The following is a 16870-nucleotide window of genomic DNA, read 5'->3' on the forward strand; positions in this document are numbered from 1 at the left end:
ACCCTTCCATTGCATAAGATTAAAATATGTTAGTTAAGTTGAATAAGTATAAATATAAATGGACGTAGAAAAGGGAAAAGTAGGAGAGAAATTAATACTAGGTATATGAAAAAGGAATGATGATAAGAGAGATTACCATGTCTCCCATCCCCTGCTAGGTAGTACTTTTGCTTACACTATCTTTTGCATTAAATAGTAGGAAGGTAGAAAAATAATAATGGGTGTTGTGGGAAAGTTGATTAAAGTACAATGAAATTCCCTTCACATGAGAGGCAAAGGGAACATGAGAAGGAATACATGCTTGGTATTTAATGTTAGGGTTTTCATCACTTTTCTTTCTTTAACATTATTTTTATTGCATGATTTAATAGGAGTTGGGTTGTGATAAAGGGTTTCAAACGAGTGAGGAAAGAAAGCAATGAGGGAAACTTTTACGATAACCTTTTTATTTAGTTCAATATATTAGAAGGGATGAGTAAAATTTTGTATCCCCTCCAAAAATGACAATATATTTTTGGTAATAAGTGTTTTCCCTCTACTTTTCAGTGTGGGGATGCTCTTCGGTACTGGAGAATCCAAGTATTAAATAAGATTAAGACATGTGACAAATTATGTTTCAATAGTTATGATTACATGTTATTTTCTAATAAATAAAAAATCTTGAAAAAAATTTCATTCTCATATTCCAATACTGAAGAGGAGTTGAACTCATACTTTCGCACCAAACAGGAGAGAATGGAAAATAAATCTTATTATTCATCTTCCCCTTTACTTTAATAAATCAAATGAGAAAAACTAGTTTAGTTTCTCTCCCTTTTCCTCCCATATTATTCTTTTTCTCCATTTTGCTAAATCAAACTTTAGGTAAAAAAATCAAGATGATACTTTTATTTGTATTTTTATATATGTCAAACTTTGTGTTCATATTTTATGCACGATTGGTGTTTTTTTGGGTGATTTACACTTTCCGTTCAATTCTATATTTTTATTTTATGAAGCACTTTGTGTTTAATAGGTAATTAACACTTATTGTGTTTTAGCTCCACTAAAAATTCTTCCATACGGCACAACTTCAAAACGCCAAAAAGAATTACAATTCTAAATTAATAATTTAATTAATCAAATAGGTATTTACCAAAAAAATACGTGTTCACCATAAAATTAGGTAAGTGCATGCAAAAGAATCATGTTAATCTGATTTGTGAGGGATTGACTCATATAGTTATAATTCAAATTATTTTATTAAGATGTTTATTGCAATTTTTAAATAATCTTGTAAACAATTGTAGAATCATGTTACAAGTTGTGGAAACCCCCAATAAATTAAATCACCTAACCCTTTATTAATAAAAAGTTAGGGTAGTGCATAAACCGAAAAGATGGTATAGAAACGGCTAGCGAATATAGGTTTGGTGAATTATGTAAGTTGATGATGTATATGGTTTGCAATTCTCTCTTAGAAAAACTCGGGTGCACACATTATATTTGGAGACAACTATTATTTATAATTAAATTTTAATTAGAATCAAAATTTTAATATATTATCAAAATTTTATTATTTGTCTCTACATGTATAAATATTTACACGAGTCTTTTTCATTCTCTCTGCAAGTAAAATTATATATGAGGTTCAATGTTTGTCAATCTGAGTCAAAAACTTTACCAAACTAACGAAACACTATGAATCAAAGTCTTTTGATGACGTTTCTTCTTTTAAATACAGATGTACTACTTTCCCTTATAATAAATAAATTTATTCCTATTTGTCTACTTATTATTATTATTATTTTGCTTGAATGTAACTTCAAAATAATTTGAAAAAATTGGATATCATTATTAATTAACAAGGTAGCTATTCTTGCAGGCTAAAATAAATTATATATAAGGTTTTCTTGAAAACCCTCTTAGGAGATTAATTATTATGTTAATCAGTTCAGTTGGCAGAAAAAAAAATGATGATACATGATTCAGTTGTCATTCTTTCAGAATGACCACACACTGGTTTTTTTGAATGATGCACGCATAGGTAGGTTAAGACCCTATACTATACTAGTTATTCTAAAATGTGCCATGGAATAGAGCTCAAGAAAAATGATTAGAATTATAATATATGAGAAAAATAAAAATCTAATGATTATAATTTTAATTTAAGTTTTAGTAAAATAATTTTTAAATATTATTTTATTATTATCCAATATTTTGAAAGGAGTTGGACTCAGGCACAACCATTCACTAATACATTGTTTATTTCATTTGTTTACATAATTGTGTTGTGAAGAAAGTCTAAATTAATAACTATTAATTAATGTGTGTCGATCCAAATAGAAAAAGGTTGATTCTCTTACATTTTCTTTTCTTTTTGTAATATTCTTTTGTCCTTTAGGTAATGAATTAATCATTTTTGTAATGTGTGGTTGCGCTTTCTAATAAAACATTTTAAATTTTAAGGAGTTAGAATCATTTTTTTATAAAGACTAAAAAAACATGATTTTCTACCTACAAAAAAACTTAACTAAACCAAATTTCATTAATACATTGTAATTGTAAATATTTTGGGTGCTTAATTATACATGAATTAATGAGTATTACCAATTTAAGAGTGCGTCAGCACATGTAACATACATATTATATTTGTACAATGATATATTATCCTAAAATATGTCATAAACCATATCCTAAATATTTAACATTTTAATTAACATGACATATTTTTCATTGATTTAATACATAGTTTAGAATAATTGAATAGAGTGTAGCTTGTACTTTCTCGTACCAATGGTCCTCAAGTTGATTTCCTACATTTTTTGACGTATGAGCTTGTGCTTCTTATACTTGAGTCTAACCATTGTGTATTTTTAATTCTTAAATAATGTTATTAGGTGACTTAAGAGTTAAGAGCATTTTGTCTTAAAAATAAATTACAAGTGTTTTTCATACATAGTGTGATAAATCAGTAGTCCACACACAGAGAAATTAAATTAAAAGTTTGTTGACTTCAAAACTGTCAACTAAGAAACATTATAATATTTTTTTGATCAGTGATGAAAAACTTTGTTAATCAAGATAAGTAAAATTAGGAGAATAAGTAGTACTCCTATTCACATAATCTCTAAATTAACAAAGAGAAAGACAATTTAAAGGGTGTCTCACCCAATCAACAAAAGAATAAGATAAGCAAGGAAATCGAGCATTGAGAAGACTCCAAGAATTTAGAAATATAAGATTATCACATCATCTAGGGTGAACCTCGAACTATCAAAAATGATTTTATTCCTAATGTGCCAAATATTCCAAATAGTGACAAACCAGAGAGCCAGCCACCGATGGTGATTCTTGTTACCCAACCTTAAGGCATATTCATGAAAAGAAAAAAGAGCCTTGACATCATTTTGAATAATAGAGGTTAGTACAAAGCAAGAATAAAACTTTTGTCAAACAGCATAGGATAAAAAACATGTGAAAAGTAGGTGGTTAGAAGATTCCTCCAACTCACTACAAAGAGAACAAAGAATGTTGTCATGAGCACTTAATCCACCTCTATCAGCAAAATTTACTTTAGTTGGAACTCCATCCAATGCAATCTTCCAAACTAAGCACTTCATATTTTTCGGAACGTTGCAATCCCAAAGTTTTTTGAAGAAAACAATAGTGTCGCATGCTTCCACCTTTTGAAAAAATTGGTAAGAATTTCTAACCGTGTATTGCCCACTTTGAACATGCATCCATGTCCAAGAATCAACAGTATGTTGTTTAAGCAAAGAATCATTGATGTGTCTTAGGAGCTCGTCAAGATCCTCTTCCTCCTAATAAAACAAATTTCTTCTCATCTCAAGCTCCAAGTCCACAAGTCATTCCTCCATGCACCCAATGAGTCAATAGTTGCATTTTTATCCAACGCCACCTGAAACAATATAGTAAAAGAACTTTTGAGGGTGTTCTCTCCCCACCCATAAATCAGTCTAAAATCTAAAAGAAAAGTCACTCCCTAAAAATCTACGTAACCCACCATTGAACCACCCACAACCTATACCTTCTATGGACTAACTAAGACTACCTAGTTGCATTATAATATTTAATGTAAGTAAAGTTTTAAAATAAAAAAACCATTTATTTAAAATAAAATAAAAACATTCATTATATATACAAGTTTAAATGCGATTTTACATTGAAAATCTATTTTCAAATGATTGAGTGTAATATTGAAAATCGATTTTTATTTATTTAGATTCATATATTAATCATTTTCATTTGAAATGACTTATTTAATAAAGATGCAAGTTTGCTAACACTTACTCCAGATCACTCCTTGTGTATATAGTTTATGACATCATATGAGAAGGGGACCATGCATGGCGAACTAAATCTACTGATCTCTCTTATGCTCTGTTTGGGACAGACAGACAAGAAACTAGGCAGAAAATTGGGACTACAATCGCATCAAACAACTTTAGAAACTGAAGTAGACCTTCCTGAAAGCTAACATTACTATACTTATGCTTCATTAGTGTAGTGCCCACAACTTTGGCTATAACTCCACTCTTCCTACTACTCAACACTTAATTAATATATACCTAGCAAGGTGCAATTCATGCGCACGTAAGTGTGTACCCTTTTCTTTTATATTTTTTATAACTAAGTGTGTACCTTGTTAACAATTATGATGCAAAATCAACATATCCGTACAATCCTATATAGGCCAAGCCAATTCTTATACCCATTCCTTTCCTTATGGTATTAATTACACTACATGTCTTTGTTTTTTACTTTTAGTGCTTCTAGCCAGCTTATTAATTAATCAGTTAGTGAAGTTGGTAATAATTTTTTTATAACTCAATTCATAATAATTACATTCATACTTTAAAAATGGTAAAAACTAGGGGTGAGCATGAGACTATATCCGATTGTCTGATTTGTCCCAATTATGATTAGATCTGAATAGCGTCAGGTCTCATAAGGTTTAGGGTCAGGTTCTGATTTAAAAATTAGACACGGTCAATATTTAGAGACGGGTATGAGATAAACATGACTCGATCCTGACCTCTCTCATAGTTACTTACTCATCATATTTGTATGTGTCAATATTCAATTATATACAGAATAATGACATCTCTTTGATTGCAAGTATGGTTGATTTTATTTTTTCATCACATATATATATACTATTTTATATCTATAATAATAAATAATATTGAGAAAAGTATATCTAAATGGGATATGCATTATATTTAATAAGATTTATGATCAGTTCAAGTTTAAAAGTTGACTCAATCGACATTTAGAGTCAAGTTAGCTTCGAGTCTATATCAAAATTCAAAAAATAACTCGATTAATATTTAGAGTCGAGTAAAAGACAAACTTTTATCAAATCCAATTAGACGCATAATGCTCCCCCTAGTAGGATCTTATTAATTGATAATTTTTTTATGCTGAAATCTTATCTAACCTCTATACGTTTTGAGACCTAATTTATCTATTTTTTTTTAAAATAAAATAAAAAGACTAGGTTGTGTACCACACTGGCCACGTTTATATTTATTGCTATCTGTTTACTTTTCTCTTTTAATTTTCCTTTCTAATCATGTATCACTTTTTCTGTTCCCACCGTTCTGTCTACACCAAAAATGAGAGGAAAATCAGTAACCAATATCTTGGACCACCTCTGAACACTGTACTCTTCTACCCTCTAACTTCAACTTTCTTCCAATATAATCTTTTTCTCTGTCAACTCACTGTTCTCATGGAAACTGTCTTAACACTTTTCTGTAGGTTTCTTATTAACCATGATTATAGTTTCAGTATCACACAAATACTAGTAGTAGTAGTAAATGATTGGAGACAAATTTTGCAAGTTTCCAAGTTAGTGACTATTCATAACTGATATGTGAGGGATTGGGCTTTATGATGTGAAAATATTAACGGTATCTACTCAGTAGATTGTAACACATAAATTTATAGATAAGAAAGAGTTTCAAATATTATGCTGAATTTGATTAAAAGATTAATCACTAACCATGCAAGTTGATGAAAAAGTTTATCACTTTTCTTTACTTTACTTATAGTATTAACAATAATGTTATCTCTAGGTCTAGTTACACATCTAACTTGTATATTTAATTTGTTTATTTAGGAAAAGAAAATGGTTATAAGAATAAAAAATGTGTTTTTTTCATTTACCCCAAAATAATAGGCCTGTGTACAAGAATCATACGTGTAGACAACATTATTGTAAATACTAATGAGGAAGAGGTGAGATTAGTAAAATGATACCAATTAATATATATCTAGTATTTTAATAATGAGAGTTTAATTTAATAAAAGTTTTTTTTTGTTAAGTATTTTCAATGCCTTTGTTTTTTTTTTGAGCAAATGCAAAATACATTGATCTATCATATCTTTCATGATCTCAATATTATACTTTGACTCTCTCAAATTTCTATATTTCCTTCAAGTTGTCAGAAGATAGAACAAGCATACTTTGTTGTAGTAAATTAATATGTATTTCCCAAACATTAATATTTCTCTAAAAATTAAGCAAGGTAGTTAGAGCTAAATTTATCACCTTCACGTTAACATAAACACAATCCAACAATAATAAGTGGAACAAAATGCTTCATTCTATTTGTAATTTTGCCATCCATGGCGTTGAGTTTGCACATTATATTAATAAATGTTTGGGATTAGTCAAATGCAAAACTTAGATGAGTATGTATGTGGTAGATAAAGGTACTATTCGGCAACTGGACTTATAGTTTTTAGTATGTTTATATTGTTTTGAATCAATCAATAAGTCACTAGAGTTTGTAGTTTTTAAAAATAAGTTTGTAGCATTTGGAAGCTGATTTTCAAAAATCTACTTGACGTCGCATTTAGCAAGTGAAAGAAACTTGTAATATTCTATCTATTATTTTACTCTTCAAAGTGCTTAAAAATCACATTAGTTACCTCTAACTAAAAAAAACATATGATTAATATATATTTTTAGTATTTTTCACCTACATATTTATACGCTTTCAGTTATCTTCAAAGTTCACAATTACAAACTAGTTTTGTTCCAAAAAGTGCCCATTGCGCCAAGGACAGTCACTAAATGCTAACATGCAGGGAGTAAATACACAAGATGGGGATATTGAATGCTTTGATTTTTGTTGCACATGCACATGAGATAGTTGCACCCTTACTATGGCTAAGCACCCTTATATTATACGCCTTGGCACAGAAAAAATTGGGGTTAGAGACAGAAAGTTATGCCACCTAGCTTTTGGTAGTGTAACATTTATTTCATGACTTGAAAGTTGAAACCCTACAAATGAAGGACGTCTTTGTTGTATAGTAAGTAGTGATTCCTTGAACCCAATCCATTACTACTTCACTGATTTTTTGCATGCTGGTGGATTTCCTCTACCACCACAATTAGTTGATGGTCAATATATAGTTTTGTGTAGATATATAGTTCTGATTAGATTTAAGATATGAAATATTTACTCGATCGAGTTGGTAAGGAATCGACTCATAGCCTATAAGGTCGTGAGTTCAATCTTTACTAATTATGTATTTCTGATTAATCAAAATTTAACATGTTTGGTAATTTGCACCATTTTAAATTCTATGGACTAAATTGTACGTCGAGCTAAATTGAAGAGCATTTTTTTTGAACTTTTCCCTAAGAGTATTGTATTGTATGAGCAAAAGAGGCAATGAGACAGTGCCATGCTTGAAAAGTCTAACACAAATTTTCTATTGGGTATTTTTTTAATTTTAGAACTAAATTAACCAATGGGCTAAACCAGAAAGGCCCAGTACTTGATGTGTTTTTTTTCCCTCTCATTGTACTAGTTATAAATTACTTCATTCCTCAGTTTATTTTTTGTTTTTAACGTGCTTCTAAAAAATAATGAAACATATATCTTCTCTATTAATGAAAAGACAAATATATATTTTTACCTTTGTTTTAATATTAAAAGTGTAATTTTATTATAATCAAAATAATAAACGTGTCATTGAAAGTTGAATTTCCCTTTATTTTTAGAATTATTTGTTTCTCTCTATTAGTGGAGAAATGTGAAACCAACTTTACAGAACAACCAAAATATAAGCAAATAATTAATTCAACAACGCATTACCTTCATAGAGTTTAGCTATAATCATAGAGGCTCTATATATTGGAATAAAAAATATTAAAGAAAGTGGTTATAAATTCTGTTCTATAAATGATTTGTGTGGAAGGAAATTGAATCTGAAAATATTTAGAGGAAAATGCAGATCCTTTTTCTTATGTGATTTCTTTGGATTTGGTGGCCTTAATGCAACCTTTATTGCAGCATCATAAACTGTCTTAACATTCTGAAACACATAGAAAGTTTAATAACATATTATGCATAAGTACCTTTCATTTGTGAATAAACTTTAATGAAATGATAGAACAAATATAATTAAGATATGATGCAAAACAAGTCAGAAAGTTTGTTGGTAAATGTCTTGCTTTCGGAGTGAATATCACTTCATGTCCCATAAGCTATGAATAGTCAAAAAAATACTTAAAAGTTAAATTTTAACTTAAATATATATTTTTTAACTAATTACAAGGTGGCTCATGGAGTGACACTCATTATTGGATGACAGATGTGTACGTCAATTATATTTCTTAGTAGTTAATTTTTTTTGGTTATGTTTGTATCTGCCTTTTCATGGGTTCACTGATTTTTGAAAAGCCCAAATGTGAATGCCTTTTACTTTACCTTTTTTGTTAAACATAATAGAAATACAACTTAATTTTTGGTATTGTTAATAAGAAAAAGTATATAATTCTGCATGAATTATCATTCTGGCACTTTTCTTTTATCTATTACTGCTCCATGAAAATATATTTTTTCTCAAAATAGGCCTAACTTCAAAATCAGTTATTGATTATTCTGCATGAACCTCCTAGACACTAAAACCTATTACCTGTCATATTTTCGTAGATTATATATCTATGTAGCTTTGATTTTTAGTGTTTGAGTCCAATAAATTTACTTGTTCGTTCGAATCCAAATAAGACCAAACTCAAAATCTGAATCAACCTAGTTGAGTGTTAAAAAGTGTCTAAACTAATTTGGCAGATAGAACTAATCTAAAAAAGTATAGGTCGATTTAGAGCACATTGTTAGAGGAATAGAGATCATATATTTCAAAAAACTTTGTCTTTTCTTTCAGTAGGGGTGTAAGCGGTTCCGGGTTAAACCGCGAAACCGATGGAACCGAACCGCAAAATGTGGTTCGGTTCGATTTCGCGGTTCGGTTCCGTTATTTTTTTAAGGAACCGTTTATGTTCGGTTCGGTTTATGGTTTTAGAAATTTAGGAACCGTTAGAACTGAACTGAACCGCATATTAAAGAAATATATACTAGGGATTAAGAAATAATATTTTATTATTGTTTAAATTCTTCAACCAATTTTCTAGCTTAAATTATCAATTTTTGTGTGAATTGAAGTGTTACATATGTTACTAAATTATTATTAAGTTAGTGTTATATATGTTATTAGTTACTAGATTGTTTCCTAATGTCTTATGATTTGGAACATATTTTCCAACTTTTGTGATATTGAGTTTGAAACCAACATATATCATATATTTATTGATATATATGTTACTAATCATGAAGTGTATTGTTATATATGATTCATAATTTTTTATAATAATAGTAGTAATGTTTATCCTTTTATGATAAACAATATCTCTTGTAACACATTTTGAATTTTCACAATTGATGAAATATTTTTTTTATAAAAATTAAATGTAAAAACCGTGGAACCGGACCGAACCATTCAAGAGCGGTTCGGTTCGATTTCGCGGTTCGGTTCGGTTCTTATAGTTAAAGTTGCGGTTAATTGAGCGGAACCGAATCATATGTTTTTGGTCGGTTTGATAACTAAAATGCACCAAAAACCGAACCGAACCGAAATTTTACACCCATACCTTTCGGTTTTTATTTAATCAAGTTATACTAAATAGTAAAATTTTCCTTCTATGATTTTTCTATTTAATTTAGTAACACATTTTAATTGGTCTAGAATATTGTTGGAGTATAATTAGATCCAAATAACACATTATCTTAAGTCATAACAATAATCAAAATACATAAGCTTTAAATAAAATGACAATTATTCAAATTCTTGTATATGTAAAATACATTAAACAAATTTCTCTAACATACAAATTTCTCTATCATATATAAGCATAGCATGTCTCCTTTCTCAAAATAAAAGCAATAACTCATAAGAAGAACTTTTCAATTCAACTTTGAATGCTTTTCATTTTAAAAGAGAAATAGACTGGAAAGTTATTATTGACTATCTAAGATTGGAAGTACCTTCAAAACCAAACTTGAATTTGTCTTCCTCTTATCATGTCATAGTCATAATTTAATAATTATAGCATGATATAATTATAGATTTGAAGTTTATATATGAGAATAAAATATCTATTAATATTTTAAGATAAATTATCTATTCTAATCACTAAAATATATGTTATAAATTTTTACTTTCTAGTTTTTTTATAAAAATGAATTAAATAGTATACATGTTATAATTTTAGTAGTTGGAGGATATGATCTATCTCCTAATGTGAGAATATATTTTATTTATTTTAGATATTCTCCAACACTGAATGGACATTGATGATACATATATTTTAGAAAAAGTTTAATATTCTAGATTTTAAATTCTTTTTAAAATAAATTTAGAAATCATCAAAATCACATGTTACTCTTATTAAGTATTAGAAAGGTCTCAAGTAAAACTCTTTTTCCATATTTAATATAAATGCGTTGTTGTTTACTATTTCTTTAACATAAATACATTTTAATGAATTAGAGATTCTAATTAAATTATAACATTCAACAAAAAAAATAAAAGAACACAAAATAAACTAAAATGTCTATTTTTCCTTGGTAAAAAACTTCAAACCATGTGAGAAAGGGGGCAAAAAGTCAAAACAAAGACCGGTATAAGACTTCTGCTAACTGTGAGACCCACCACCACCTTTACTTAACAACCATTGTCATCGGAAGATGACGTCATAAATCACCAATTCTTGCAAATAATACTTAAAGTCTCAAACGCTTACGTCATACCAATCAATAACTCCAAGTTGATGACGTCACTTACTCAATACTAAGGCACTATCATAAATTATTTTCTAATTTCTTATTGTTCTATGCTATTAAATAATGGCTAGCAAAACCAAATATATAAATCTTTCTTTTTTTTTTATAAAGGAAAATTGTATTAAAACAAGCCCACCCAATATTAGAGAAATCCAGCAGTTAATTTTATAGAGCAAAGTTGTTTACAAAGTTTTGGATCCATACACCAATTTGCAAAAGATAAAGCATTATTAAAAACAAAAGAAGTGAATCAAATCTAAAGTCTAGTTTAAATTAGATCAAATAGATGCACATAACTTAAAATATTCTCCAAAAAAATCACTTCATTTCTCATAATCCTCTATCTAATTACTAGTAAGTTCTTATATATAGGTGAATTCTAGGATACATTAATATTTATATTATATAAAGTTGATATTATTAGAGCTAGCATGTAATATTAGACATTTTCTCCCGCCATATCCCAACCATTGACAAATTTATTATGAGTAAATTATACTGACACCCATTAAGTTTTTTAGTAAAATTATATAAACTACCCTTTACTTTTTTACACCTACACAAACCTTCCCTAATATTTATATTTTCATTACATTGATCACCCTTGCATAAGAAATAAGTGTAATCTTTTAAACAAAAAATGTGATAAATGCAATTAATTTAAACAAAACATGATATATTGTAGAGATAAGTCCAAATAATATTTGAGTCAATATTTCTTTATTATTTTTGGTTCGTTACACTATATTATAAGAGCGATTTAAACAATATTTCTTTAGAAATGTTGATGCATTTTGTAACAAAAAATAATAAAGATATATTGGAGTTGTCTACACAATATATCATATTTTGTTTAACTTAATTTCATTTATCATGTTTTTTGTTTAAAAGATTACACTTATTTCTTATACAAGGGTAATCAGTGTAACAAAAGTATAAAAACTATTGGAAGTTTGTGTAGATGTAATTTGTATAATTTCACTAAAACTCATTGTTTGAAGTCTTGGATAAATAATAATGCTGGCACATAAAGTATTACTTAATTTGCATATCATGTCACATTAATCATATCATCTTGGATTTTTTTGAAATGAAATTCAACAAGCACGTGGTGTGAACATGCATGAAGACTTGTAGTCAATGTCGATTAACATCTAGAAGGCACCAATGGAGTTCAATTTCAATTTTATTTCATATTCTTCATGCACAATACAGTAAGTTGAAATAAAAAAAACTATAGTAAATGTGGAGCACTTTTCCCACTCGAGATTATGAAATTTATGTGTGTTATTTTATATGTCATGAGTTTATAATTGATTGAAAAAATACATGTAAGTTAAAATTTAATTATTAAGTATATTTTTAACCAATCATAATTTATGATACATGAAGTGTTATATTGTTCTATACCCAAAAAAAATATCTTTGACCCCACACTTGCCCATTTATTTCAAAGATAAATGCATAATCATAGCCACTTAACACAATCTTCCACCATTTCTTCAAACCCATTACACAACAACACCAAGAAAAGAAAAAGCAAAGAATGGAGTTACCATTGAATGAGAATGACTCACAAGACATGGTGATATACCAAGTTCTGAACGAGGCAAATGCTATGAGCAACACATTTAACCCTCAAAAGAACCACCACCATCACCATCACCATCACCACCACCACCATGAAGCTCTGAGTTCTTCCCAACATGGCCTAGAACCATCAAGTAACATCACCAAGAAACACTATAGAGGGGTGAGACGCCGCCCTTGGGGGAAGTACGCGGCGGAGATACGCGACTCGGCTCGACATGGAGCAAGGGTATGGCTTGGAACGTTTCAAACTGCTGAAGAAGCTGCTATAGCTTATGATAGAGCTGCTTTTAAGATGAGAGGTTCTAAGGCTTTGCTTAACTTTCCACCTGAACTTGTTGCTGTTGCTTCTTCTATAAACTTCTCTTCTAAACTTGATTTCAAAAATAATCAAGATTCTTCTGATTCAACTTCTAGTACAAATTCTATTATTGAGGACCAATTCTAGGAAACTTTTTTAACTTTATTATTCATAAACGAGTTGGTTTGTATGTTTCATTGTATAATTTCATTGTATCTGTTTGCTATACACGTAAACAATAAAAAAAAATTGAATGTGTTATTAGGATCATTAATTAATAGGTTAAAATGTCATTTACTTCTTTTAGTCCTAGTAAAATAATGGTTAATTTAAGTGTTATATATCATACTAATATATATTTTTGTTTCTTGTTGGTGGTTCCTGATTTCAACTATCTATCAGTGTAATATTATGATTTTAAGAATTATAATTGAAAGTTTCCATTTTCCTCAATTTTCCACTAACAACAAAATAATAACCACAACTTAAAACATTATATTTTTGAAAGATTTATAAGAATCTTTTTTATTGATCTTAATATTGGAAAATATGGATGACAATTAAAACCGAACCTATGTATACCTACCTAAACATAATTTGAATTTAATTGGGAAAATTTAATATGGTCGGGTTTGGGTTTGGATTTCACCTAAGTTCAACTTCTGGAGTTAGGTTCATATTTGATATAATTGATATCCTACATCGAATCTGATTAGTATATGTTAAATTACATTATTACACATAAATACATATATAAAACATATATATATATATATATATATATATATATATTACATGTTTAAGACGGGTTCCCGTCGGATTTGGGTTACCCAAAATCCAATGAATTTGAGTTATCTAAAACCCGACAGATTTAGGGATAGTATCATTATTTTCAACTCCGCTCAATTCAAGTTCAGATTTTAAATTTTAAATTCGAGTTGAGTAAGCACAAACCCGACTCTGACTCATCTCATTTTCATTCCTAATTTTTAGATAGGGATGGAGGTTATAAAGAAATTGATTTGCTATGTTTAAAAAACCAATTCAAAACTAGTTGGTAAGGATACATAGGTATTCAAAGTATGACTTCTAGGGTTAAAGTGGGACTAATTGTTAATAGAAACTCAACATTATTTGATTAGGTTACACATATGAGAAACAATCTTATCTAACCTCGCAGTGCGCAGTCATTTTTTAATAATCGTAGAAAATGTTCTCTTCATGTCTTTGTCAAAGCACATGTTTTGAATTCTATTCTTTTCTCAAATTTGTAAAAATTGACCAAACTACTCTCTCAAACTTTAGATTTTTTGACAGCAAAAGAATGAAAAAAAAGTCATACCAAGATTCATCTTAACTAACATTTTATATATATATATATACTATTAAACTCATGAAATAACTACCACCATGATTTTATTTTCCTATTTTACTTTTAATATTTTTTATTTCTGAAGGAAAACCATATAATAGATAATTATAACTCATACATCTCAATTTAAGTTGAATATTATAATAAATACAAAAATTATAACATGAAGTACATCCAATAAAAAACATTCTAATTCTCTAAAATAAAAAATATAAATTTAATACATAATATCATAAAATAAGAATGTGGGTCACATTCGACACACTATATTCTTAAATACATACTTGAGTTAAAAAAAATCATAATTATTTATATATTTCAGTTTTGACAACTTTCGTAGCAAATGAATACTACATCTTTCTCACCCACATTTTATTTTTCACTCTTATATGTGTATAATTAAGTAATTGATGCCAATATCTTATATTCCTTACTTATATTTTCACTCTTACATATTAGCCTGACTATTTTTCAATCCCACATTTGATGGCTTAGTCCTAGCAACGTGCCTCCCATAAGATTTTACCTAATAGATTAAGGACTGAGAACTTATCAAGAAAAAAAGTTGAAGGACTAAAACCCATTTTGTTAACAACAAAAAAAAGTGTGAGTAAAATTAATCATTTTTAGTATTTTTATGATTAATTTTTAAGATGCATTACTTCATATTATATATTATTTTGATTTATATTTATGATTATTGAGGACTATTTTAAATTTGTTAAAAATTTAAATGTATGGACAAAATATTTTGAAAGAAATTAATTCTCTACCTATAGAATGAGAGAGTGAGAATATAATTGGTAATACTAAAAAAAATGTGTGAAAATATTCAATGGTGATAGTGATTTTTTCAAATAAAAACTTAGATAAATGATCTTAGATAATTTGTTCTGAAGATATACAATGCTAATAGTGAGAACTCTATCAAATTAAAAAGAAGATAGCAAATTGTCAAAGTAATCACTACCTAGGTCTTGAAATACAACATCTATTTCATTTTCTAACACACCTTCCAATGTTGCCACCTTTTTCAATGCAGGTTCTTCATTCATAATCAGCATATCAACAATTTTTTCACCATCCTGTGATCTTCTCTTCCTTGAGTTGTAACAATTTTCTTTGTTCCCAACATATCTGCATGCATAGCAACCCTCTTCACAAGTAAACCCTAAAGCCTTTGAAACTGTCTTAAGTGAGAAATTTAGGTATGATTTAGGACCTCTAATTCTCAAAGCAGCTTTATCATAAGCTAAAGCTGCTTCTTCAGCTGTGTCAAATGTCCCAAGCCAAACTCTTGCACCTTTCTTAGAAGAGTCTCTAATCTCTGCTGCATATTTTCCCCATGGTCTTCTCCTTACTCCCCTATAGTGTTTTGCAACTATTTTCTTCTCTTTTCTCACACCATCTTCTAACTTTTTATTGGATTTAGTAGCACTAGTAGTTTCCAAATTGTTATGGCTATAAGAATTTTCAGTATTTGTTGTAGTTGGTATAATACCATCTAAAACTTCTTCCCAAAAATCAGCTCCCATTGATATCCATCTTCCTAAACTTGGTAGTCTCTGAAGCATTTCCATAGACCTATCTCTTCCATAAAGATTATGCAATTCTTCCCATGAACTAGAAGATTCTGCTACTTCATTTCCTCTTCTATCTGCTCCATCACTATTGATGATTTTAGCCCATACATTCTCAAGAATCCCTTCATAATTTGCATGGTTGTTGTTATGAATATTCATGATTAGTATTATCATGAATATTATGAAAGAAGATATATAAAGATAGAAAAGAAGTGTGAAGACTTTCTTTGACAGCTATGTTTTGCTTTAATCAGATTGATGAATGGAAACACAGTTGGAAACTTGTAGATTAATACAACGGCTAGCATAGTTTATGCATGATTTTATGATTCTCAACACCTACACAAGTTTCAAATAAAAATGGCCTATATGATTTTTTTATTATAAAAAATATAGATAAGATAATAATCATGCTTTTGTTTTAGTATTTGTTTTCTTTTAATCTCATTAGTCGAGGACCTAATTCTTCTTAAGAATTGTATATTGTTGTTGGGGTTCTCACTTCTTATAGTTATTTTTAGAATTAGTATTTGTGTAAGGTTAGTAATTAATTTAACGTAAAAAGGAAAAACAAAACTATGCATCAATGCCATGAACCTGTTCCAAATCAAAAACAAGGTGACGTGAAGGAATCTAGGAGAGTTTCTTAGGGCCTAAGAATTGTGGGTTTGATTAAGAAAGTGGTTAATTAATAAAAGGATAATATAAAATATAAGGCACACGGTTGAATCCTAATTGCTGAAAAAACAATGACTAACTATAAAGTAAGAAAATGGGGTATGTAGACATTTAAAGTATATTAATTTGTCAATTCATTTCATTTATTATAATGTGATATCCCTGCTACTTTTCATGTGACACGTTAGTATGTTATCTT

General features: G+C 28.7%; 2 protein-coding genes across 3 annotated transcripts; one reads left to right on the top strand and one right to left on the bottom strand.

The window, feature by feature from the left end:
• Nucleotides 122-13295, top strand: LOC109329496 (pathogenesis-related genes transcriptional activator PTI5-like). Of its 2 annotated transcripts, XM_019563181.1 has the most exons (4): nt 122-139; nt 8185-8186; nt 12693-12792; nt 12823-13295. In XM_019563181.1, the coding sequence occupies exons 3-4, from the start codon at nt 12694-12696 to the stop codon at nt 13183-13185; spliced, it is 462 nt and encodes a 153-aa protein (XP_019418726.1). In that variant the 5' UTR covers nt 122-139; nt 8185-8186; nt 12693; the 3' UTR covers nt 13186-13295. The 2 variants fall into 2 exon arrangements, with proteins under 2 accessions (XP_019418726.1, XP_019418725.1); XM_019563180.1 differs by lacking the exons at nt 122-139; nt 8185-8186 and having other exon boundaries at nt 12612-12792.
• Nucleotides 15343-16152, bottom strand: LOC109329599 (ethylene-responsive transcription factor ERF091-like). The gene has a single exon (XM_019563291.1). The coding sequence runs from the start codon at nt 16150-16152 to the stop codon at nt 15343-15345; it is 810 nt and encodes a 269-aa protein (XP_019418836.1).

The sequence above is a fragment of the Lupinus angustifolius genome, chromosome LG16 (assembly GCF_001865875.1).
Source record: "Lupinus angustifolius cultivar Tanjil chromosome LG16, LupAngTanjil_v1.0, whole genome shotgun sequence".
In the NCBI taxonomy this organism is placed as follows: Eukaryota; Viridiplantae; Streptophyta; class Magnoliopsida; order Fabales; family Fabaceae; genus Lupinus; species Lupinus angustifolius.

What these genes read in the sequence shown, in the direction of transcription:
- LOC109329496 (XM_019563181.1), top strand. Translation starts at nt 12,694, where the DNA reads ATGGAGTTACCATTGAATGAGAATGACTCACAAGACATGGTGATATAC. An exon ending in ACACATTTAACCCTCAAAAG is followed by an intron (nt 12,793 to 12,822) that starts AACCACCACCAT and finishes CACCATCACCAC; the next exon opens with CACCACCATGAAGCTCTGAG.
- LOC109329599 (XM_019563291.1), bottom strand. Translation starts at nt 16,152, where the DNA reads ATGAATATTCATAACAACAACCATGCAAATTATGAAGGGATTCTTGAG.